This window comes from Thalia democratica, chromosome 2 (assembly GCF_965202585.1).
Source record: "Thalia democratica chromosome 2, ktThaDemo2.hap1.1, whole genome shotgun sequence".
Taxonomy (NCBI): Eukaryota; Metazoa; Chordata; class Thaliacea; order Salpida; family Salpidae; genus Thalia; species Thalia democratica.
Window position 1 is genome coordinate 45,479,460 of NC_139166.1, and position 25,001 is coordinate 45,504,460.

Consider the following 25,001-nt stretch of genomic DNA (forward strand, 5'->3'; position numbering starts at 1 on the left):
ATCACAAAATACTGAAATCTGGATCAGCTTAAACTCATTCAAAATTTTAAAGAAAACTAGCCTGAGTTTTCCAAAAAATCTTAAAACTAGCCTAACAATTTATTGGAAAATTTTTTAATTTTACAACATAGGTAAAGCGTTGCATTTCTGAAATGTTTATTTCATAGTTTAAATGTAAACAAATGTAAATTAGTCACGTGTTCAAAATGAGCCAATCACGGTAGGTGTTTAATTTTAACTGACGAAAATGAGTCTTTTTAATTTACAAAGGGTTTGTTTTTGAAAAAATACTTTTCTGTATGCACTTTTTTACTAACTAGATCCGAATCGGCCGGATCTCCGTTAGGATCCGGCCGGAACCGGATCCAGACTTTTTTTTCAAATTAGAATCCGGCCGGAACCGGATCCGGACTTTTTTTCATATCAAGATCCGGCCGGATACGGAAGCAGACAAAAATGGCAATATCCGGCCGGATCCGGACCCGGATAGTGGTCCGGTACATCACTAATTTTATGTAACACAATAAAACCATTGTGTTTCAAAATTAAAATAAAAAAATACTTTATTATATTTACAACTTTGTAAGACTAGCTTGAAAATTAAAAACAAATTAAACAAATTTTTATTGATCGGGTTAGAGATGATAAAGTTAAATTATGTTAGAAATGATAAGGTTAGAGGTGATCGGGTTCGAAACGATCGGGTTAGAAATAATCGGGTTAGAAATGATCGGCTCCCAGTACTATCATATTTTATTAAGATATAATTAAAGTTTAAAAATTTTAATTTAATATCTTATAAATATACCATAATACTAAAACAACATACTTACAATCTATCAATCATAAGATTTTTGAAAAATAGTTTAAATCTAAATGCAAAAGTATATTATTTTAGACAATACTTTGTACTTGTTTGTTTAAAATGCTTGATACTTAATAAACAAAACAACAACTTTTAAAAACCCTGATTTTACATACTCCACGGACTTGGTTATTTCTGCATTTTTTTTCAGAAAAGGCTTTTATTTACCGCAAAACTATTTTAATGAAAAAATTTATTATGAAATTAGTATTTTGTAAAATTTGAACTATTGAAAATTATAAGTCACATTATGTATTAGTCTATGAATGTCGAGTTTAATAATACGCTGTACTTATTTAAGTTTTTGTTACTGCTTGTTAAAATATTCAAAGAACATCTAACTTGAAAGCTAGCTAATATAAGTCATTTTGGAAAGTTCTAGGATGAACTTAAAAGTTATCTTTTAAATAGTAATTCTCAAGGTCATTAGTGATCATTCCTATTCGTCTATTTATTTTTGTTTAAGAAGTTATTAGTATTTGTCATTTAATGTCCAAATATTTTTTTTTTATGTTTTTTTTTTTGTTCGAAAGTTGATATGTTTGGTTACAATAACATTGGTTTAGTCTAGGTTTTATCATTTTCTGTTTAGTTATTTTTAAGATTATTCTTTAAGATTACTATTTTGAATTAAGTTCAGAATACTTACGAACTTTTTTTTTCTTATGCTTACAAACCTTCCTATTTTTTTAGCATGCAAATGTAAAAAACTAATTAAAGATGTTTATACTCTAGCAGAAAATAAAGTATTTAAATATTAAGCTGAGATAACTGTTTCAAGCAAACTTACAAGTTAAAAAATCTCTTTTTTTTGAGGAAATAAAAGAAAAAAAACCTTCTTTTTTATGTTTGCAAAGTTGTTTGCTTTCTATTGTTACAGTTTTAGACTTGGACAAGTATTCAAAAAAAAAAGTATATTCCAAAGTAGAAGGAAATTTGTTGTTGTTAATATCGTTATTGTTAAAATGATTATTCTTTTTTTTTTTCTTTTTTTCTTATTAAAAGCATAAATTTTACAGTACTTATCTTAATATTTTCATTTATAAAAGTTAAGTTCAGTTATTGTAAAAATCACTTCTTTAAAATTCTTAAAAAAATTTTACAATAATTTATTTAACTATTCAAAGGTAAAATTATTTTTACTGTTGAAATTAAATTATTAAACAAAACAAAAATTACCGTTTTAACACAAAATATTTATAAAAAAATTTCGTAAAAATATTTCAGCGTATTACATTTTACTTTCTTTAAAGAGGTTTGTAAACTATAATTCAAGTATTCACACTTTTGTTATTAGTGTTGTTAATCTCCTTGTTGTATATATTTTTTAGTTCTTATGTTACTAAACAAGATTCATAGTACATTATTAAACACAATATTCAGTTAATTTTCGTTTAGTTTTATTTTCTTTCGTTTTTCATTTCGTTTAACTGGTTGTTTAATTACTAAAGATTTAAATATTTAAATGATAATAAACTATGTGTAAGAAATTTTTAATCATGTGGTGTACGACTCGATAATCGAAAAGTTCCTTTGTACACCAGGTCTTTAGACCAAACTTTTTGAGCGCTTTTTTTATCGTTCAATAAACAAAATATATTTACGAAAAGGTTAAAATTGTTTTTGAAAAAATTATATATTTTTTATAAGTAGTGAGTAAAAATTTTTATGATAAGTTAGTAGAAAACTTAATAAAAATGTTCGTATCTATGGCTTGAATTTAAGTTTGAATTAAAAAATTGTTGTTTTAGATTTTGATAAAATATGAATTAGTACATTTACGTTTTTGTTTGTGATTTTTATTTAAACTAAGGCTTTAAGTTTGTTTATATTTTCTTTTTTTTTCGGTGTGCATCACTTAAAAACGTTTTTTAAACTTAATTTTGGACTTTTTTATTGCTTATGATGGTAAAATTTAAGTTGTAACTTATTTTACAAACTAAAGCTATCAACCCTACAACAAACTTAAATCCAAAACGTTTTAAGTCAATAATAGTTTTATCCACCAAAAAATAAATAATTATTCTTAAAAAATGATTGAAGTCTTAAATAAATAAGATTTCTTCAGTATTCTAGAGCTAACATACCAAAGTGCTCTAAGTTCAACAATTTTTATATAAAATTTAAGCTACAATAAATGTCTTACAAAAAAAAGACACCATATATATTATTTATCGAACGACAAAAAAAAAAGACGCTCAAATATTTGGCCTTTGGACCTGGTGCACGCAGAACCTTTCGTTTATCGAGTCGGACATCACTTGGATACCTTTTAACGACTTGTCCAGGACAAGATAAACGAAAAAAAAGATACGCAACAAACTAACTAATTACAATGAAAATAGAAAAGTAGAAAGATAGATTACAACTTAAAACGAGTGATCGTATGCAAAACAACAGCAAACTTTAATGATAAAAACGGCTGAAATTTATGCACACTGAAAAAGGTCAACAAGTTTTAAAGCTAAAAAAAGAAATAATAATAATAAAAAATCTACATTATTTACTAAAACAAGTTTTTACTTAAATATAAAATATTTATTTCTCAATTAAGTACAAACCAAAGCTGTGGGTGCTAACATTTATTTTTAAGTTTGATAAAGATAGTGTTAAATTATCTTTAACATTTTATTAGTGTTTACTAAGTAGTTAGTTTTAAATTTAATTTTTTCTGTATTATTTAATCAAAAGTTCAGATAAGTTCTTAAATGAACTATCTAGAGTTTATTATTAAGCTCGACTTATTAAGGCGTCATATTACTCAAAAACTTTATATGTTAAATTATTTTGCACTAAATAAACGATACTTTTAAGAATGAAACATCAAAATTAGTTTTTATTGTATACTTATTATCAATTATAAATTTTAAATTTTATCAACAATACGATGTTTCACTCGCTTGAAACTAATCAAACGAGATCATCAGTTGAATAAAATCTGTAAAAACTTTACAATAAAATGTAGGAAGACAATAGGCTAAATTTGAAATAAAAGAAACTAAAAAAAAAATAAAACAAAAATCTGAATAAAACGTAAATAAAACTTATAGTTTAAAGTTACTAAGATATGAAAATCATAATGTTATAAGGTAAATTTATCTTAAATTTTTTTAATATTATAATCTTAAAACTTAAACAAATAGATAAATAATTAAGTATACTAACATTCACCAGCCTTGTGAAATTTGTAAACAACTAATAAAGAAAACATTTCTTCAATTAAAGCAATAGGCTAAATTTACTTGTTTAAAAATTTTACAAGGCTGCTGAATGTTAGTATACTTAATTATTTATTTATTTGTTTTAGTTTTAAGATTGTAATATTTTCTCTGTAATATTAAAAAGTTTAAGATAAACTAACCTAACAATATTAAGATTTTCATTTATTAGTAACTTTAAACTATAAGTTTTATTTTAGTTTTATTCAGATTAAATTTTTTTTTTTAGTTTCTTTTATTTCAAGTTTAGCCTATTGTCTTCCTGCATGTTATTGTAAAGTATTTTACAGATTTTATTCAACTGATGATCTCGTTTGACTAGTTTCAAACGAGTAAAATATCGTATTGTTGATAAAAAAAAAATTTATAATTGATCTTTCTCCTCATATTTAAGTTGAGAACTTTGATTGTCATCTTTAAAGTAAAAAGTACAGAGAATACTTATTATTAAAGTTATTGTAAATACACGTTATAAGTTAAATTTTGGAACGTTGTAATTATAAAAACACTTATAATTTTTTATTAATACAAAGATCAGTCCATTGTAGTTTAATCGCAACTTTTATGTGTAAGTTATAGTTTTGTTTGTATAGCATTATAGCATTAATATTTACATAACCTTATTTTCTCTTTTATATACTATAAATGTTTTTTGAGGATTGCAAGAACAAACATTTTTAATTTGCCTTAGCGTTTCTTCTTTTTTTTTGATAACCAGATCTGTTATTTCTAACATTGTCCTGGACAAGGTTTAATCTTAACATGTATCCGTGCTCCGTGGTTATGCAACTCGATAACCGAAAGAATCTTCATGCATCAGGTCCCGATACCAAAAACTTTTAGCGTCTTTTTTTTTGACCTTCAATAAAATATATTAATGAAGTTCCATCAAATCTAACTGTTTTCAAGTTTGTTCTAATTTTCAACCTTATTTTGTCTGACTTCACGAATTTAAAAAAGTACAGTACAATGCTCCTTAAATTAAGAACTAGACGAGACTTACGCCTTTTTTTAATTCTAGCAGCTATCTATAAGTTTTTTTTTATATTTGTGTTATTTGATTGTCTTAAAAAAAAATCTAAATAGTTTGAAACTTTTGTTTTAATTACAGTTTGAAAACAGAAACTTTAAAAAAAGTTACTAAATAGTAAACGCAAACTTGAATTTACTTATTGCGGTTTTTTATAAGTTTGAACTTACTGCATCATGCTAATTAAATAAATTTTTAATCTTGATTATAAAAAAAAATAAAAATTGCAAAAATCAGATGTAAAACAATAAAGTGCACAGCACAATTAATAAAGTGTTATACAGCATTTGAATCAAAGCGTTCGATAAAAACTAAACATTAGGCCCCTGACTATCTAAAACTTTTATAAAAAGAGCCAACTTAGTTAAAAAGCTTGTGAATAAATAATTTCTCATATAAAACATTAACACTGCAATTGGTCTTTTCTTTTCAATACTGATAACTAAAATAAAAAAGAAAAAAACTCTTTTGTATTTTAAATTTCTAATAAGTTTCTGTAATTTTTTGCTAATCTTGGAACATTAGTTATTAGCAGTTTTTTTAAAATTTATTAGTGTTTTATGGCCAGGTGGCGTCTATAGGAGTCCAAATGACTGCTTTGAAAACTCTCTGAGTTAAATGTTGCAAGATCAAAGCCCATGGCCAACACATATACAAAAAAGTGTACTTAAAAAAGTATTATCCACAGTATCTTTTTTAACTGATAGTTTATGGGTTCAAATGCCAACATTGAAAACCCTTTGAGTTGGATGTTGCAAGATAAAAACCCAGTAGTTAACACATATGCAAAAAAAGAATTAATATTGTTGAAAATCATGCAATATATAAAAGTATTATATTAATATTAATACTTAAATTTTGTTTTTGTACTTTTGAAAATAAAGCTAAATATAAAATTAACTAAGAAAATTACTAACTATTTATAAATACTGATGTTTTTCAACCTTAAAAAAAAATAAAAATTTGTTTTTTTTTGCAATACAATATTTTTAGAAGTTATTTTTAAACTATTATAAATAGTTTGTAATTTTTTATAGTTAATTTTATATTTAGCTTTATTTTAAAAGTACAAAAATAAAATTTAATTTAAAACAAATTTTACAGTAATCTTCCTTTATTGTACCAACATATGTTTCTTTGTGTTAACAAATAAACACACTTCAACTAGGTTCTGTAAAAAAAATATTCACTGTAATGAGAGAATAGAAGCATAGAATAAAGTAGGTGTATACATGTTTTCAGTAAAATAAAACATTTTCTACAGATAATAGTTAATAATAGGTAACTATTATTTGTAGAAAATATTTTATTTTAATGAAAACATGTATACACCTACTTTATTCTATGCTTCTATTCTCTCATTACAGTGATTAATTTTTTACAGAACCTAGTTGAAGTGTGTTTATTCGTTAACACACAGAAACATATGTTGGTACAACAAGGGAAGATTACTGTACAATTTGTTTTTATTTATATTCCAGTGAAGTTACTTCACTAGGATCTTTTAATAGCAAACTATTAAACCTATATTTTTGAACAGTTAAAATTTAAGTATTAATATTAGTAAAATACTTTTATATATTGCATGATTTTCAACAATATTAATTCTTTTTTGCATTTGTGTTAACTACTGGGTTTTAATCTTGCAACATTCAACTCAAAGGGTTTTCAATGTTGGCATTTGGACCCATAAACCATCAGTTAAAAAAGATACTGTGGATAATACTTTTTTAAGTACACTTTTTTGTATATGTGTTGGCCATGGGCTTTGATCTTGCAACATTTAACTCAGAGAGTTTCCAAAGCAGTCATTTGGATTAATTAAAAGCAGTCATGTAATTGTCTTTCAGTATTGAAAGGTTGTAAGTATTTGTTATATAGAAATATCATGGTTGTACTCTAATAGAGAATTAGTAAAGAGTTAAGAAAGTAAAGACTAAAGTGTTAGAAAATTATAAAACTCAAAATCCTAAGCAAGTATCTGCCAATGCTGCAACTAAAAATACATCAACCATGTGATCACTGCCACCAAACTGAACTCACAATCAGCTGTTTCAAATTTAATTTAACCAATACTTAATTAAAGCATTTAATTCTTTAACAATATCTAGAAAAACTAAATTACAAAAAAAAAATAAAACAAAGATTTGCCAGAGGCAATATAACATAAAACTTGATTATAATTTATGTTTTGAACTATAAAACACCAATTAATTTAACTGGTACAGTTTTTTCATACAGTATTTTGTACAATTTAACATTTATTTTTTTAATTATAAAAAATTAAAACTAATAATAATAAATACAAATTTCTTTAATAATATATAAAAATTGTTCTTTCATCAAGGGCATAGGAGGGGGGGAGGGGTAAAACACTTTTTTCACAATTTGATCTTATTTTATATAGTTTTTACTAAGCTACAAGGTACTTTTTACAGATTAAAAAAATTCAAAATAGTTAATAAGATATAGCCGGTCAAAATTGGAGGCAACAATAGGTTCTTTATGGGAAACGCAAACTAAAACTGCAAATAACTAGAAATAACTAAAAATCTATTTTCTCCTACGTTTTTTGAGATAACAACCTCAAATTTTTCAAGAAGTGTTCCTTGATATATTAAAAAAAATTTATGGGAAAGAATTTAAAAAAAATTTAAAAATAAAAATTTTATATAAAAAATAAACAAAAAAACAATTTTTTTTGTTATTTTTTTTATAAAATTTTTATTTTTTATTTAAAAAAAATTTTGTTATGATAGAATTTTCTAATTATATCAAGGAAAATTTCCTAAAAACTTAAGGTAGTTATCTCAAAAAACGTAGGAGAAGAGAGATTTTTAGTTATTTTCAGTTTTAGTTTGCGTCTCCCATAAGGAACCTATTGTTGCCTCCAACTTTGACCGGCTACATCTCAAAAACTACTTTGATTTTTTTAAATCTGTAAAAATAATCTTGTAGCTTACAGGGTTGCCACTTTACCTGGAAACCTGGAATTTGAAAAAATTTGAAAAAAAACCTGGAATTTTTAATAAATTTAACATTTGCAGTAGTAAAATTTCAATTTGACACAAAAAATCTATCATATAAATAAGATTTTTTTGTCATTATCAAAATAAAATTTATTAAAAAACACATTTAAAGTAACTTTACAGTATCATTTCAATGTTTTTATACTATTATACAGTTTATTATATAGAAATTTACTTAAAACTAAAAATAGACCCAAAAATGTGTACTTTTAAAAACCTGGAAAAATTTTTGAAAAAATGAGTGGCAACCCTGAGCTTAGTAAAAACCTTATAAAGTAAGATGAAATTGTGAAAAAAATGTTTTAACTCCCCTATGCCCTTAATCAAACAACCACAAAATAAAATAGACCCAACACAATCTGGTGTGTACTAAAATTTAGAACATATAAAACATACAATCATAAACACTCTAAATTTACTCATTTTACTGATTTAAAAAGTCTTACAAACAAAAAAAAAAATTTTTTAAGTTTTTCCAAATCTCTGGGATACAAGACCAAAATTTTAGCCCCAGATACCATTTAAGATAATGACTTTTAAAAGTAGATTGATGTTTGTAAAAAGCATAATAGACTCAGTCAAAGCCATATTTATAAAATATAAAACAAAAAAGTTTTTTTCAAGTTATTATATTTATTTCACCAGATTTAACACATACAAGTTATTATTATTTTTTACTCCTGAAGTTTATTAATCATTATGCTGTATCCCTGTGTTTGTCTTTGTTTCTAGTATTTTGTATGTGTTTAATGGCATAGTGGGGGTAAGTAACTTTTTAGTATCTAATTTTTCACTAAAGTAACTAAGCTACCAGTTTCAAAAAATTAATTTTGGAGATAAAATAAATTTAATTTTGATATTTTTATAAATTTATTATGGGAGGTGCTATTACTATTTGTTACTAGGTTTTGCTGGAAAAAAAATTCCAACCTTAGCAAATAGTAATAAAATAGAAAACTGCACTGAATAGTCAAGTGTTGTTTATCTGTAATGCTTATCTTTTATGCATAAGTTTTAAAAAGCATCATAGATAAACAGCATTTGTTCAGTGCAATTTACTAATTTATTAATATTTAGACTTTATATTTACAAATATTATATATTTTTATAGCAGTCAGATTTAACATTAAGTATTTTATCTATTATTAACTATAAACCTATAAAAATCTATAACAATTAATTTTATTTTTAATGGACACATGTGTATACCTACTTATGCTTTTTTTCCTTCCTTAAAGTATTTTTTTTTACAGAGCTCCATTGAAGTGTGTTAATCCATTTAACACACAAAAACATGTGTTAGTGTAATAAAAGATAGATACTGTATAATTTGTTATTATTATTTGACAAAATCTGAATGTTTTTTCCAATAAAACCTAGTAATAGATAGAAATATTGGTATGCACTTATATTGTTAGTTAAATAAGCTCTTTCCTTTACAGTAATTGAGCAATATTTTTTGTTTAAGATAAATAACTATATTTGAAAAAAAAGTTAAAGTCTTTAAAATTGTATAAGGAATGTTTCCTTAAAATTTGAAGTATCTAGCTCAAAAAAAAAAGGAAAAAAATGTTTTAGTGAATTATTTATTTTCCTACAAAATTAACAATAAAAAAAAAAGTGGTCCATACATTTGTATAATAACTTTTACCAAAAATTACAATATTTCACAAGGTAAATAAAATCTTAAAGTCTATAAAAAACTGACTTGTAGTTTATATTTAAAGCTTTCATATAATATTAATTAAAAAAACAAATGTTGGAACCCCTATGTCCTTAAGTTTAATAAATCTGGATCCCCATTTCAATTTGAAAAGCAGATCCTAATTTGTAGATCTGGTAAGTCATAAGATTCTACTAAACTAGATTTCTATTAAGGGCATAGCGGGGGGGGGGGGTAAACACCTTTTTTTTTTTTAATTTGATCTTGTTTTATATAGTTTTTAATAAGCTACAAGATGCTTTTTACAGATTTAAAAAATTCAAAACATTTTTTGAGATATAGCCGGTCAAAGGCAACAAACTAAAAATGCAAATAAGTGGAAATTACTAAAAATCTATCTTCTCCTACGTTTTTTGAGATAACTACCTCAAATTTTCAGGAAATGTTCCTTAATATATTTAGAAAATTCTATAGGAATGAATTAAAAAAAAAATATGTTAAAAAAAAAAAACAGAAAAAACTTTTTTTGTTTATTTTATATATAAAATTTTTGTTTTTTAATTTTTTTTAATTTTTTTTTGACAGAATTTTCTATATATATCAAGGAACATTTCCTAAAAGTTTGAGGTAGTTATCTCAAAAAACGTAGGAGAAGATAGATTTTTAGTAAAGTAGTCTATTTTTGCCGTTTTAGTTTGAGCCTCCCATAAGGAACCTATTGTTGCCTCCAACTTTGACCGGCTATACCTCAAAAAGTATTGTTAATTTTTTAAATCAGTAAAAAGCATTTTGTAGCTTAGTAAAAACTATATAAAATAAGATCAAGTTGTGAAGAACGTGTTTTAGTCTCCCTATGCCCTTAATAAAATTAAAAAATTTCTAAAAAATGTTAGGTTTATCAAAAATTGCTTTTTTATTAAATATTCAATTGTTTATGATACTAATTATATATTTTGTAATAAACTATTACTATAAAGATTATATGATTTTTAAAGCAAAATACACAGAGTTCCAACTTCCCTAGATTTTTGCAATTTGCTAAAAAATCACCAGATTTCTTTTGATCAAATTAGAAAATTCATGAAGTTCCCTAGATTTTACTTTTTTTTTGCTTAATGCTGGAAGTTTTTGTGTTTATGCATTAAAAATATTTTTGTTTAAAAATTTATAAGCTTAAAAAAAGTAGTTTTATAACTTTAATCAGGGTTGCCACTTAACCTGGAAAAACCTGGAATTTGACATTTAAGGCAAAAATAACTGGAAAAACCTGGAAATTAAGAAATTTTGAATAAAACCTTGAAAAACCTGGAATTTTGAACAAAAAACCTGGAAAAACCTGGAATTAGAGAAGAAGAAGAATCTTAACATGTTCAGTAGTAAAATTTCAGTTTGACTCAAAAAATTTATCATATAGATAAAAAAAATTTGTCATCACTAGAAATTTTTTTGTAAAAAAACACGTTAAAAGTAGCTTTACACTACCTTTTCAATCTTTTTATACTATTTAACACAGTTTCTTACCTTAAATTTAACTTTAAACTAAAAAAAGATCCAAAAATGTGTATTTTTAAAAACCTGGAAAAGTTTTTGAAAACACGAGTGGCAACCCTGTTTAATAAATGTAATCAGATAATACTCAGTATAAATATTTTTATTTTATTTTTATTTTATATAAAGTAAATAAATAATAAAAGGTAAAGTACTTAATGTGTAAAAAGTGGTAATATTTTACTCAGTGAGTAAAATAAGAACACAATAAGTTCTTTGAGGATAAATCGTGCTGTAAAATAAGTTGTTATTTAATTTGATTATAATTGGTTTAAAATTCCAAGAAACAAGTATTTTTTAGAAAACTAAAACTGTTTTATTTTATTTACTACTGTTTTTAAGTATTTTTATTATTATAATAAGATATAATTATTTACTGTTTGTAAAAAGTTTCTGATAGCTACGATAAAACTGTACAAAATAAGTTCAACTGTAAAAAACAAGGTGGACCCCCTATGCCCTTAAACATCTAACTTTATATTACAAAAGTAAGCTTAAAAACTATAATGAAAAAGTTACATTAATTTTAACTAGTATAATGCTATTAAAAGTAGTAAAAGAATAGAGTATATACAAGCTTAGTATAGATGTACTCTAACAGGATCTAGCAGACAATTTTTCTGATAAATTTCCTTAGACTTTTAGTATTTTTTTGGCTTTCCTAGATTTTTTCTTAAATTTTAGTGGGAACCCTGTATATAAAAAAGCTTAGTTTTATAGAAACCTTTCTTGACATCAAAAAAAAAAAAAAGATTTCTGAAATTTTTTAACCTTCCTGCTTAAGTACCAAACTTATACACACATTATGTATTGCAAATTAATAATTTTATTTTCTGCAAATTCCTCAGGAAAATATTTTTGACAGGGTAAAACCATGGTAATAGTTAGTTTGAATCTCATTTTATATAAATTAAAATGTTTTCAGGTAATTTTTAATTGTTGAAAAACAAAGGTAGTTTTAAATAATATAATAATTAATTATAACTGTAAATTGACTCTATGGTAAATGTTTTGCAAAATATTTTTAATTGCTTTTATACACTTTTATCTGACTTAACATACTGAAAAAAATCTATTGATTTAAAGAAAAAAATTAATTTCATTCTGAAAGTTGTATAGTATTTGTAAAAGTAAAAATTATTTAGAATTTTACTTTTATACAGATATATCTTTAGAAGTTACAATTTAAAAATGGCTGATTTTGTTGATTCCGAGGCTAGTGAAGAGTTTGATTCAGACCAAGAACAACAAGTTGAAGATAGTGATGAAGAAGAAGAAGAGAAAAGTTTGTTTATGTACTAAATATATTGCCAATAAATTAATATTTTTTGATTACTTTGTGTAATATTAAATGAAAAAGAATTTTCATTTGTTTATGTATAATTAAAATGTATTTTTTTTATAGACCTTTAAGCTATTATGAAAGTTTTAATTTTTGTTAATCACAGTTTTTTTAGTTTGGTTAAAATTTATTATACCCAACTAACTGTTTTTATATTGTTAAATTATTTAAGCAAATTTCCATGTTATACTGGTAAGAAAGTATTAATATTTTTGATATACAAACACTTATTGTTGTCTTTTATCCAATTTTTGAATGTATAAATAACTTTATATATAAACTGTGATATTACAAGTTATAAAAGTTAAAATTTATCAAGGTCTTTAAATAAGCTTATTTTTACAACAAACCTGTTTTCTATCAAGTATTAAAGTTTTATTAGTTTCCTAACAGGTTTTTCATAAAAGAAATTTATTAATCTTGATATGTTTTAGTTGATGCAAAAGACTTGGATGAAGAAGGTAATATTGCTGGCCTTGTAAACGATGACATCAATGACAGTTCTGAAGAATCTGAAGAAGAGGTTGTCAGAAGTAAAAAACGTATGTTTTTACAATCAAACGTTTATCAACAGTGTTAAATCGTAGCTTTAAAATGTCTGAATTTACAGTTTGGACGTAATACTATTTACAATTTGTTAGTTAATGCTAATGAAGTTATATAAGTTTTTGTATTAGTTTATTGAATAACTAGGTTTACAAAAAACTTTTTTTTTGTATAACCTTAAAGGTAGTGCTGTAAAATATGTTTTTGTGAAATTGACTTCAGTCTATTATAAATTAATCAATTAGATCTATTTCTTGAACTATTATAGTTGATATTTTTATAAAACAATTTTTACTTTGTACTTATTTAATATTAAAATAATTTAAGCATAATAAAAGAAGTTAAGTTATTAAATTAAAATTTAATGATTGTTGTTTTAAGTGTAGTTTTAAGTATATTTAAATGATTATTTTTAAGTCAAGGTTAAAACTCTTATTAGAGGAATTTTTATATTGAACTTTTGTACAGGCATTACTACTATCAAGGTTGCAAATAGTATTGGTAAAAGAGTATGTTAACTAACTTTTATCCTTATTCATAAACTTTTATGTCAGCTTATTTAGACTAATTTATTAAAAATGCTGTAATTTATGAATTTTTATGGCCTAACAAGTTAAAGCTGTTTTTTTATTTCTTCATGTTTTATTACAGATCACAAACGTAAACGTAAAAGAAGTCATCAAATAGATGAAGATGACTATAACCTCATAGAAGAGAACCTTGGCGTTAGAATAAAGAAGAAGAAAAAGTGGTCTAGAATACAGGGTTTGTCTGATTCAGACGAAAGTGGCGGGGAAGAAATGGATGATGCTGATAGAATAAGAAATCAAATTTTTAATGCTGACAATGAAGACTCAATGAATGTAAGATTGTTCATAATGTCGTATTAGTTAAAACTTTTTTATGTTTTACCGTGCGTTTTTTATATAAATTTATATATTTAAAGATACAAAACTTAAAATTAAAATTAAAAGTTAGTTTTAAATTTTAAGAATAATGAAAAAAACATATATAAAATCTCAAAAGGAAAATGAAGATGTAGTTGAACGACCTAACGATCCCATAAACTTTGACAATGTTGAAAGGGGTGATTCTGATGAATCAGATAGTGATAACAATGACTTCATAGTTTCAGATGACGAAGGAGATCCAAATAAACAACACCAAAGAAAGAAGAAGCGTCGACCTAAAGATGCGTTAGTTTTTCAAAATGCTAAACTAATTGATAATTTCAAATGATTCAAAATTATACTATAAAACATGTTTGTCGGCGAAAGTTTATTTATTTGTTATATTTTTATTAAAATACAAGTAGAGTTATAGTTAAGCAATCTGAAATGAAATTTTTGATGTCCAGCTTAAATAAATTTCTTGATAGTATATAACATTATATTATTGAACAGAGTTCTAAGTCAAGTTCAAGAAATCTTTGGTGATGACTTTAATTTTGACGATTTTAAGAATTTGGGTGATGTCTCTGGAGAAGAGGAAGATTATCCTTATGAAAGTTATGATGATGTAAGTAACCGCATTTTTTAATATGAAATACATTGTTAGGGAAAATATACTTTAAGGTTAGTTTGGTTTGCATATTTGCTGAGTCAGCTTTTTTAAAGCTTTTTTTTGTTTATGTTTATACCCTTATCCCTAACCCTTAGCCAAACAGATTAAAAATTAATCAAAAAACAAAGTTTTAATAGTTATTAAAAACAACATGAAAAAAAAGTTTTTTTTTGCTGACTCAAAGTCAGACTGACCTTTAAGAATACTAGCCCATTAATAGTATTAGATCTACTAAAGTAGATTACTTTTCATAACCTTAACACTTACTTAAGTAAGTTTTTATCAGTCCCACTTCTAAGTATATTGTGTAAGTAAAAAATAGTAAAAAAATAGTTAACTATTTCTGTCTTTAAAAGGTTAACTTTTTTTTATATATAAAATTTTAAACTTCTTGTTATACTTTTTATATCAATAGTTTCATTAAATTTAGGATGAAGATATGGATGAGTATTCTAGAAGTCGCAAATCAAAAAAAAGTAAGAAAAAGACTACCACAATTTATGAGGTATTTTTAGCTATCTAAAATTTATTTGTTACTTAATGAACTATGCTTAACGATTAACTTTTATAGATTATAGAGCCGGATTCTCTTGCTCGTGGTTTTTACACGGAAAAGGATGATATGATCAAACAAAAAGACGAACCTGAAAGATTTCAGCTTAGGAGTATTCCTGTCAGGTATCATATTTTTCTAAAAAAATTTATAGTATTCTTTTTTAATCTATTCATTTGGTCCATGGATTGAAAATACTTTTTTATATTTAGTATTTTGTTTGTGGAAAATATTAAAGTTTTATATTTCTTTTAGGGATGCGGAAGGTACTAATGATGATATGATAGAAGAGTCTAACTTTATATACCAAAATGCTTTTGACAACTTTACAATATCCAAACAAGTAAATTGGAATTTTTGGTAATCATACTTAATTTAAAAAGTGTTTTATACTTGTTAATCTTTTTAGATGGTGTCTCCTGAAGAAGCTTCAACAAGAAAACCTCCCACATGTGTAGATAAAATACAGGTACCTATAAAATCAATTTATCTTTGTTTTACATGCCAATATTTTAGTTCTTATTTTAAAAGTACGTTTAAAATACCATACTAAATAATATTTTTTCAGGATATTCTGAGCTTTATAAGAAACGAACATTTTGATATTCCATATATTGCATTTTACCGCAAGGAATACATTGAGCCTCATTTGGATATTCACGACATATATAAAATTTATCACTGTGATGAAAAGGTAAAATTATTTAGATAATGTAACTTATTATAAATTAATTTAAGAGTTTAAGTATGCCTCGTCTAATTGATAAGTAATAAAAACTATGTATATAAGAATTAGTTGTATAACTAAATATCATAACAGTTTTTGAATAATTTTGCATAAATTAGAATAAGTTTGAGTATAAAGTATTATGTTATTATAAAAAAAAAATAATTTAACTTATTATTTTTTACACCTTATTGTAGTGGGAGCAGCTTGTTCGCAGAAAGGCAAGTATTAAGCGTCTGTTTAAGCGGGTGCAACATTATCAGTACAAATTGATCAGTGAAAATCCTGATAAAACTATTGATGAACTCGGTATTCGAACGATTCATAACGAAGACATTGACAAGTTTGAGTTTTTTTGATAATGTTATTTTAGGTTTAAAAAGCTAAAATTATTTATTAATAAAAAATAGTTTTTACAAATTCCATTTAACTTTTAAAACGTTTATTTGATTAATTAGATATTTTATTCTGTTTTTAATTGATTCTTTGTTTGAATCTTTTAAAGGTTATAAGTGGTGTTTTTGTTAAAGTTTTTTTTTTAGATAAATAATTTTCTTTTATGCTCTATCATTAATAAGGGTTTCAAATTAATTTAAGAAGCTTAAGTTTCAAATTTTTTATATTGCTTCTTACAGCTTTTGTTTTATATAGCTTTAAAACTCTAAAACTTAAATATATATTATTAGACTTCATCCAATACAAACGCAAGAAGAACTCAATGACATGCTGCAGCAGTTCAAGTTGTATTATGGAGACATTGTTCCTAAAGTAATGGTATGTATACTGTGTTGCTTATTAAAAAAATATAAATCAGACAGAACACTTGTTTTTCATTATGAAATCTTACCATCTCACAGAGGCTGTACAGAATAGAGCAGAGGAGGGAACGAGGCGAGGAAGTCGACGAAGAAGAAGAAATGAGAAAGCAACCGAAATCAGCAAGCAAACGAAATCGGTACCACGCTTGCGCCAATGCAGGTATCGGTGGAATGGCCAAAAAATTTGGTTTGACCCCGAAGCAGTTTGCAGAAAACGTGAGAGATTCCTACCAACGCCACGAACCGAGCTTGTGCGACGAAGAACCTCTTGATTTAGCAAAAACCTTCACTTGTGAAAAGTTTCCTACACCGTGAGTATTTTTATCACATGAAATAGCTTCTAAATAAAATATAAACTAAAATGTTGATTGTACTATAACATTTTTATAATGATTAGATGTAAATAGAGAAAGCTAATTCTTTGTTTTAATAATTTTTCTAGCTATCTGAATCTTCTTGCGTTATGCAAAATATATATAAATCTTTCTTTGATAAATAATTAATTATTAAAAAAATATTTAAACAAATAAGATAATGTAGCTGCATGTAATAAACAAGTAATTTTAGTTATGTATAATTATTTTTGTCTAGACAAAATGTATTGGAAGCAAGTAAATTTATGGTGGCAACTGAACTTGCATCAGAGCCGCTGGTTCGTCAGAGCGTTCGTCAAAAGTTATTTGAAAATGCAATGATTTCTGTGACACCAACTAAAAAAGGTAAGAAAGAAATAGACGAAAGTCACCCCTGCAATCTGATGATGTACCTTATAGATAAGCCCATTCAATCACTCATTGGTTGTCAGTACCTACTTTTAGTCAATGTAAGTTTTCTAACTTTTTTAGACTAGCTTTATGTTATTTTTTTAGCATCAAATGTTTGAGTATAGTATAAGAAATTCTAGTAAATTATTTTCAATATGAATTTATTAGGCTGAAAAAGATGGTCTTCTCAATCTAAGCATTCATATTGAGAAAAAAGGTACTGACGATAGTGTAAAGGAAATGCAACGACTTTATCGCATAGTTAGTTATAGTAGATAAAAGAGTAACAAAGTACAAAAATAATAAGCAACCACTAAAATTATTTGATTATACTTTCAAATATACCTTATCTTACATTTGAATAATGACAATAACACATATTATAAAGTATTAAGGTTTTACAAAAACAAAAAACAGCGTAATAATTTTTTTTGCTTAGATGAAAAAAATACTTTCCTTAAAAAAATACAAATAGCTACAGTTTAATTAAATGTATTATATGTTTCCATAATTTTATAACTGATATTAAACGTTTTGTTAATAAAATCGAATTCTAATCATAGCTACTAATTTACAGGATGGCTTCAGTTCTTTAGCTGAAGAATGGAATGCGCTTAACTCCGATATAATTGAAAGTATGCTAAAAGATATTTTATACCCAGCCATGATCAAAGAAGCTAAAATGAAGCTGATGGAAGAAGCTCTCGAAGGAGTTAAAAAGGTTTGATTCGGATACGTTTTTTCACCTTAACCTTTTACAAAGTGTCAATTACTTTTTTTCTACTTATACTTGCTCCAAAAATGAAAGCAATATATTTTAAAACTTAGTTTAGTAAACTTAAAAAAAACTCTTTACAGAAATGTGCATACAAGCTGCGTGGATACCTGAGCAAGCAAGGCTTTAAGATAGAGGAAAGGGAAGACGATAATATGGAGCTTATGGAAAGCAATGGGGTTATTTCGATGGGAATCATCTATTCTGATGATAGGTATGTTGTGTTTTTATTTAACTTCGTTTTAAGAACAAAGCTTAAAATTTCTTATTTTTAATTAAATAAAAATTTCCAAATGTAACGATGTAAAGTTTTTACAAATGTATTAAATTTTTGTATCTAACTTTTAGAATGACACTCAAATACTTTTAGGTTACTTAAGTATTTTTTTATTAGGAAAACGGCAGGTTTTGCAGCTGTAACAAATAGTGAAGGTGAGCTAAACTCTTATTTAAAGCTTGAAGACGTCAGAAGTAGGAATAGAGGTCAAGGTGACAACACAGGCAGCGCTAGAAACAATGATTTAGCCAAATTAAAAGACTTTATAATGGAACACAAGCCCCATTTCATTGCGATCGGAGTTACCGATCGTTTCGCAATTTACTTGCAAAAAGATATACAAGCCGTGTGTGCCGAACTCGAGGAAGAAGGTTTGCATTCCGTTACAGTTGAACTCATGGACACCGAGCTTGCTTCAGTTTACGCCAAATCAAACAGAGCAAACATTGAGTTCAGAGACTTTCCATCGGAATTGCGAGAGGCTATTTCCTTAGCACGTCGCAGTCAGGAACCGCTGGTTGAATTTTCACAGTTGTGCACTCCGGGTGAAACTGATCTCACTTGCCTGAAACTTCATCCTTTGCAAGATCATGTTAACTCCGACGAGCTGATTGAAGCACTTCACGAGGAGTTTATATTTAGAACATGTCAAGTCGGAGTAGACGTGAACAAAGCAATTGCTCATCCTCATACTGCTAACATTGTCCAGTTTATAAGCGGTCTTGGACCAAGAAAGGCCACTCAGCTGCTTAAATTCCTAAAGCAAACTGAAGGCAAGCTGGAAAACCGCTCGGCTTTAGTAACTAATTGCAAAATGGGCCCAAAAATATTTATTAATTGCGCTGGTTTTATAAAAATAGACACCAAGTCCTTGGAAAGTTGCAGCACCGGCTACATTGAAGTTTTAGACGGCTTAAGAGTCCATCCTGAAACTTATGATTGGGCTCGTAAAATGGCGGTTGACGCATTAGAGTATGACGAAAATGCCGACGATAATAATCCTTCCTCAGCAATCAACGAAATTTTAATATCACCTGAAAGGTTGCGAGACTTGGATCTTGACGCTTTCGCAGTCGAGCTTGAACGTCAGGTTAGTTATCACTGTATCATTTAAGTATTTTAATTGATGTTTTTTGTCAATAATCTTGCTCAAATTTACAATTGTTTTTTTTTACAATTAAGGGTGTTGGAAGAAGGAGTATAACTCTATACGACATAAGAAACGAACTTAACTGTCGATATAAAGATTTCAGAGATCCATATAGGCCACCCACTGCAGATGAAAAGTTTGAAATGGTCACCAAAACTCATCCAATGGAGTTTAACCCAGGTAAAAGGATTACTTTTATTTTGTTACGCTATATATGCCCTTTTCCAAAATCTATCTAAAAAGGTTACAAAAGTTCTAAACGTATTTTGAGCGTGTCGTCAATTGGTTAAAGTTTTTAGTAGCCTTCTATTATGTTTTTTATTTATTTGAAATGTTACAGGTAAAATGGTTACGTGTCAAGTAGTGTCTGTAGCATACAAACGTATCCCTGAAGAAGAATCTTCGAACGATCACGCAAGAAATGGGCCAGGAGGAACATGGAAATGTGCTGTTTGTCATCTTGGTGGATTTGGCAGCATCCATGAAGTAATTTTTTTGATGTAATCAGTTATTTATGTTTCTTATTCCAAATATTTTGAAATTTATAGTGTTCTTTTTGATGAATAAATTGGTCTCACATATTTTTGTTTAAAGTGTAACTTTGAATATTATAGAACAGTAAGATTTTTTTGTTTTATGATTTGAATTACTGGTTGTATTGTAACATTAGATAATGTTTAAAGTATATTTTTATTGACTTTTTAAAGATTTGGGAACACATTTCAAACGGAGAGTGCCCAGGAAAGCCAGTTGGTTTGCGAACAAGGTTTGAAAATGGTTTAACTGGTTTTGTGCCCATCGATAAAATAAGTGACAGCAGAGTCAACGATCCGAACGAAAGAGTAAAAGTAAGTAAATGTTATTGTTCATTTAATATATTTTTATAGAGTATTTTATTTATTTTCAAATATATTAAACATGTGGTTCATATAAACATTTTATTATCAAATGGTTTCGAGTTCAAGAACTACTTTTGATCTTATAAATTATTGACATGTATTAAATAGCCAGGACAGACGCTGCATTGCCGCATACTAGACGTGGATGTTGAGAGTTTACAGTGCAGACTCACGTGCAAGAGCAGTGACCTTCGCGATGATGATGGAAATTTCAATCAAGAAGGAAAAGATGATCATTACAACTATGTAGCTGAAGAACAAGAAAAGTCTAAGAAAAATGAAAAAGCCGCTCAAGACAAGAACAAACCTAGTAAGTTGTTTGATCTAGTCGAAAAATCTACTACAGACTTTGTTGAACTAAAAATACTTAAAGTAAAAAGTTTTATTATCAACTGAATTGATTATCTAGTCTAACAACTAGTTTTTCAATAGTTTAAATTCAAATTGAATATTATAAAGATATGTTTCATCAAAAGTTGAAGCTTTCTTTAATAAGTTATAGAATGTTTCATTTCAAAATTTAATGTATAAAATAATATTTGTTCATATTATTCAGAGTACGTTAAACGTGTGATCAACCACCAATGCTTCTGTAATGTTGATTTTGCAACAGCTGAAAAAATGTTGAAAGAACAGGACGACGGTGACTGTATTGTAAGACCTAGCAGCTCAAGTTCGTTTGATTTTTATTGTTTTAATATTAAACAGTTTGAAGAATTATTTCTTTTCTTAATCCAAGTTTGTATTTGCAGGTGAGAACCACTTAAAAGTAACTTGGCGTATTTCAAAAGATATATTTTCACACATAACTGTTGTTGAAGAGAAAAAGGAAAATGCGTTCAGTTTAGGGAAAAAGCTGTTAATTGCAAAAGAGGTCAGTACGTGTGTGTTATACACCTTGAAAATAATTTAAGTAAAAGTAGTTATGTTTATTTCGTAAAAATTTAAAAAATATAATATATTATTCAACTAGTGACAAACTTACATGTTTCAAACTTACAAAATTTCCTCAGCATAATTACTACTTCTGAGTACCAAGTTAATTTTTTTTGTAATTTAGGAATTTGAAGACATAGACGAAATAATAGCGAGATACATTCAGCCGATGGCGGAATACACGAAAGACTTGCAGACTCACAAGTACTACCGCGGAGAAATGAACGGAGCTCGCGACAAAATCGACGAGGCGCTAAAAAACGCTAAACGCGAGCAGCCCGCGAGAATACCGTATTTCATCACTGCATCTACGAAGCTTCCCGGAAAGTTTTTGCTTTCCTACCTGCCGAGGATGCGACCGAAGCACGAGTACGTTACGGCCACTCCTGACGGGTTCCGTTACCGCCAGAAGAAGTTCAACACGATCAACTTTTTGCTGCGCTGGTTCAAGGAGCATCACAGCGACATAAGCACTCAGATGCGTAAGTTTTTATAAATATAGTAAAATTTACTGTTTAGTATTAATAGTTATTTGTTGGAAAAAAAAAATTGTCTATAATGTATTACATTTTTAAGGAAACAAAATGATAAAAAATAAAATGTGTAGTTGTTTCTATAAAACTTTTTATTATTTTTAACTTCATTTCGGTTGCGATATAGGTATATTAGTTGTTTCACTAAAATTATATTTTGAAAATTTATTCTGTATTTTTTTTTTTCAATTTCGGTCTTTTTGTTTTTTCTTTTTAATGCTCTACAATGATTTTAATCTTTTTTAATTTGTTACTTTATTTACTTTTTAAAGTTTTTATAGAATAATTCAAATGTGTTATTTTGTATATTTAAATTGTATATATTTATATTTTGTGCTTTTTAAAAAGTACTAGAAAAGTTTTTACATGCATTTTAAATTAATCGATATTATTCTTTCAATCATACCTATGAAATCTTTACAGTTTAGAAATCTACTGCCGTTTTATTTGGTTATTTTTCATTCAAAATGATAACTTTGTTAGATTAATAAAAAATAATTTACGTATTTTATAAATGAACAATACAATAAATTAATTTTGTTTGTAATATGGTAAAGAATTTAAAAAATGCTTATAAATTTTTCACTGTATAGTTTTAAGTGTTAACATTTTAATCATGTATAAGCATGGATTTAAATACAAATTTAATAGTTTGTTTGAAATATACTACAATGAATGTTAAAGTAATTTTTTTTTTGAATTCATAAGCAATTGACAGCATAAATGACAACCATTGCTTGGTACAAAGTTAAAGCAGACATTATAAAAATTATTAAATTATGAACTAAATTATAACCATTAAAAACAAATTCAACCATTAATATATTAATTACCAAACAGGAGCAGGTGCGATGACTCCCATGCAACAAACTCCGAACACTCCTGCAGCCAATTTCAGGAAGTCGCACATGGAAACTCCCGCCACTCCCAACTACCTCCCTCCCACAACACCTGTGGCCATAACCCCGCAATTCCGCACCCCCAAAACTCCCTCCAACCCGAAACACAGTTACAACCGCACTCCAGCCACTCCCGCGTAAGTAGTTTCATTTTAACAAAGTTTACAATGTTAACAAAATGTTTGCAGCTTTAGATAAACAACTTTTTTCAGAATATTTGATTGAATAAACCAACATATTTTAAAGTTTTAATTGCTAATCAATAATTCAATAAAACAGCAACCACACACCGCTGGTGTCGGATTGGAAAGAAGCGGAAGAAGAGGAGGAAACGGTGGGGCCGGGAGATTGGGAGGACAGCGATGCCACTCCCAACAGCCAGCGAGCGACTCCAAGAAAAATGTACGATTACGATCATCGAGTAAGGAACTAGGAAATTTTGAAGTTGCTCATCACCAATATTCTCTGTGTCTTTTGTTTGTTTCAAGGTTCAATAATGTTGGCTCAAATAATTTATTGTCTTTCTGATGTTATTTTAAACATGTTGAACAGCTATAAGATAAAAGATCGGGATGTATACATAGATAAAAATAATAACTTTAAAAGTAGAATGTCTTCATATTTTGTCACCTTGTACTGTTTTCACCAGCTGATTATTTTATGATTTTAAGCTTTGTGATTTTTCAAAAACTTATTGATATTTTAGAGGCATTAGTTTACTCTTTAGATTTTTTTTAAAACTTAACTTTTTTTGAATAGTTGCCCCTTTTTTCTTTTTTCTCGTGCTTAGGTTTATTTTCAAATAAAAAGTTGTATGTTTTATTTCATAACACATAAGTTGATGAATGTAAAAAATAATTTAAACCTAACAAAGTTAATTTTCTTGATTTGTATGTTGTATTGTATCGATACAATTTTATTAAAACGTAAAATGTGTATGGAAGTTATTATTTTTAGAGTTAAATTTGGTTTATCTAAAACAGGAATCAGGAAAAAGTGGCCCACGAGGTATTTTTTAGCTCAAAATATACTTTTTAAAACGTATAGAAAATTTTTTTTGTGATAAAAGCTTACAATTAGACGTTTAAATACATATAACTAGTGCTCTATGATAGCTTTATTTATTACTTTTTTAGTTTAAAATAGTATTTTTTAATGTTAGTACAAATATTTTAAATTAACACCGACCCGCGACTAGCTTATTTTATAAAAAATTGTGTGTGACCCCTGATATAAAATCTGGGTTGCCAAAAAACCTGAAATTTGACATTTTGAACAAAAAACCTGGAGTTTTAAGCTAGTTTTACATGTCAAGTAATGAAATTTTAATTAAATACGAAAAATGTATGACATAAATATTGTTTTGTATTCATTAATTTTTATTTATTAAAAAACACCTTATAGTAGTTTAAAATTTCCTTTCAATTTTGTTACACTATCTTTGCAAGTTTTTTTTTACCTTAGATCAAATTTTTAATAAAAATTTTCAAAAAGCTTTGGTAACCCTGTAAAATATACTTACAGTTTTGTTAATTGTTTGTTCGGTAGTTTTGCAAATAAGTGTACATTAAATTATATATATATTTTTAAAGTGTTTGAAACATTCTTTTTGTTATATTTTACCTTGAATTTTACTTAAGTTTTGTTAAATCATATGTTTGAATTAATTTCTTGTACTAAACCTTAAATTGTTTGTAATGGAAATATAAATGTTAAAATATTAAACTTCATATTTTTAAAATTGTACACTTGTAGTATATGTAAAGCCAGTTCTATGTATATTTTTTAAATTTCGTGCTAATGTAAAAAAAAAACAAAAGTATAACTACTTATTCTTATTTTGAAGTCATATTACAAAAAATACTT

The 25,001-nt window shown here is 26.5% G+C and overlaps 1 protein-coding gene across 1 annotated transcript; it reads left to right on the forward strand.

Annotated features, from left to right (window-relative positions):
* Positions 1–9,963: 9,963 nt before the first annotated feature.
* On the forward strand, positions 9,964–24,489 carry LOC145829956 (transcription elongation factor SPT6-like). The gene is made up of 28 exons (XM_082937847.1): positions 9,964–9,981; positions 12,517–12,638; positions 13,130–13,237; positions 13,893–14,104; positions 14,268–14,437; positions 14,645–14,759; positions 15,235–15,309; positions 15,376–15,482; positions 15,613–15,700; positions 15,767–15,826; positions 15,926–16,051; positions 16,282–16,427; positions 16,771–16,858; positions 16,942–17,213; positions 17,494–17,725; positions 17,835–17,927; positions 18,244–18,387; positions 18,525–18,655; positions 18,836–19,808; positions 19,901–20,048; positions 20,209–20,354; positions 20,576–20,716; positions 20,876–21,077; positions 21,324–21,440; positions 21,520–21,641; positions 21,828–22,185; positions 23,077–23,272; positions 23,415–24,489. Exons 2-28 carry the CDS (start codon positions 12,545–12,547, stop codon positions 23,566–23,568), a joined length of 4,818 nt encoding a protein of 1,605 aa, XP_082793973.1. The 5' UTR covers positions 9,964–9,981; positions 12,517–12,544; the 3' UTR covers positions 23,569–24,489.
* Positions 24,490–25,001: the final 512 nt, after the last annotated feature.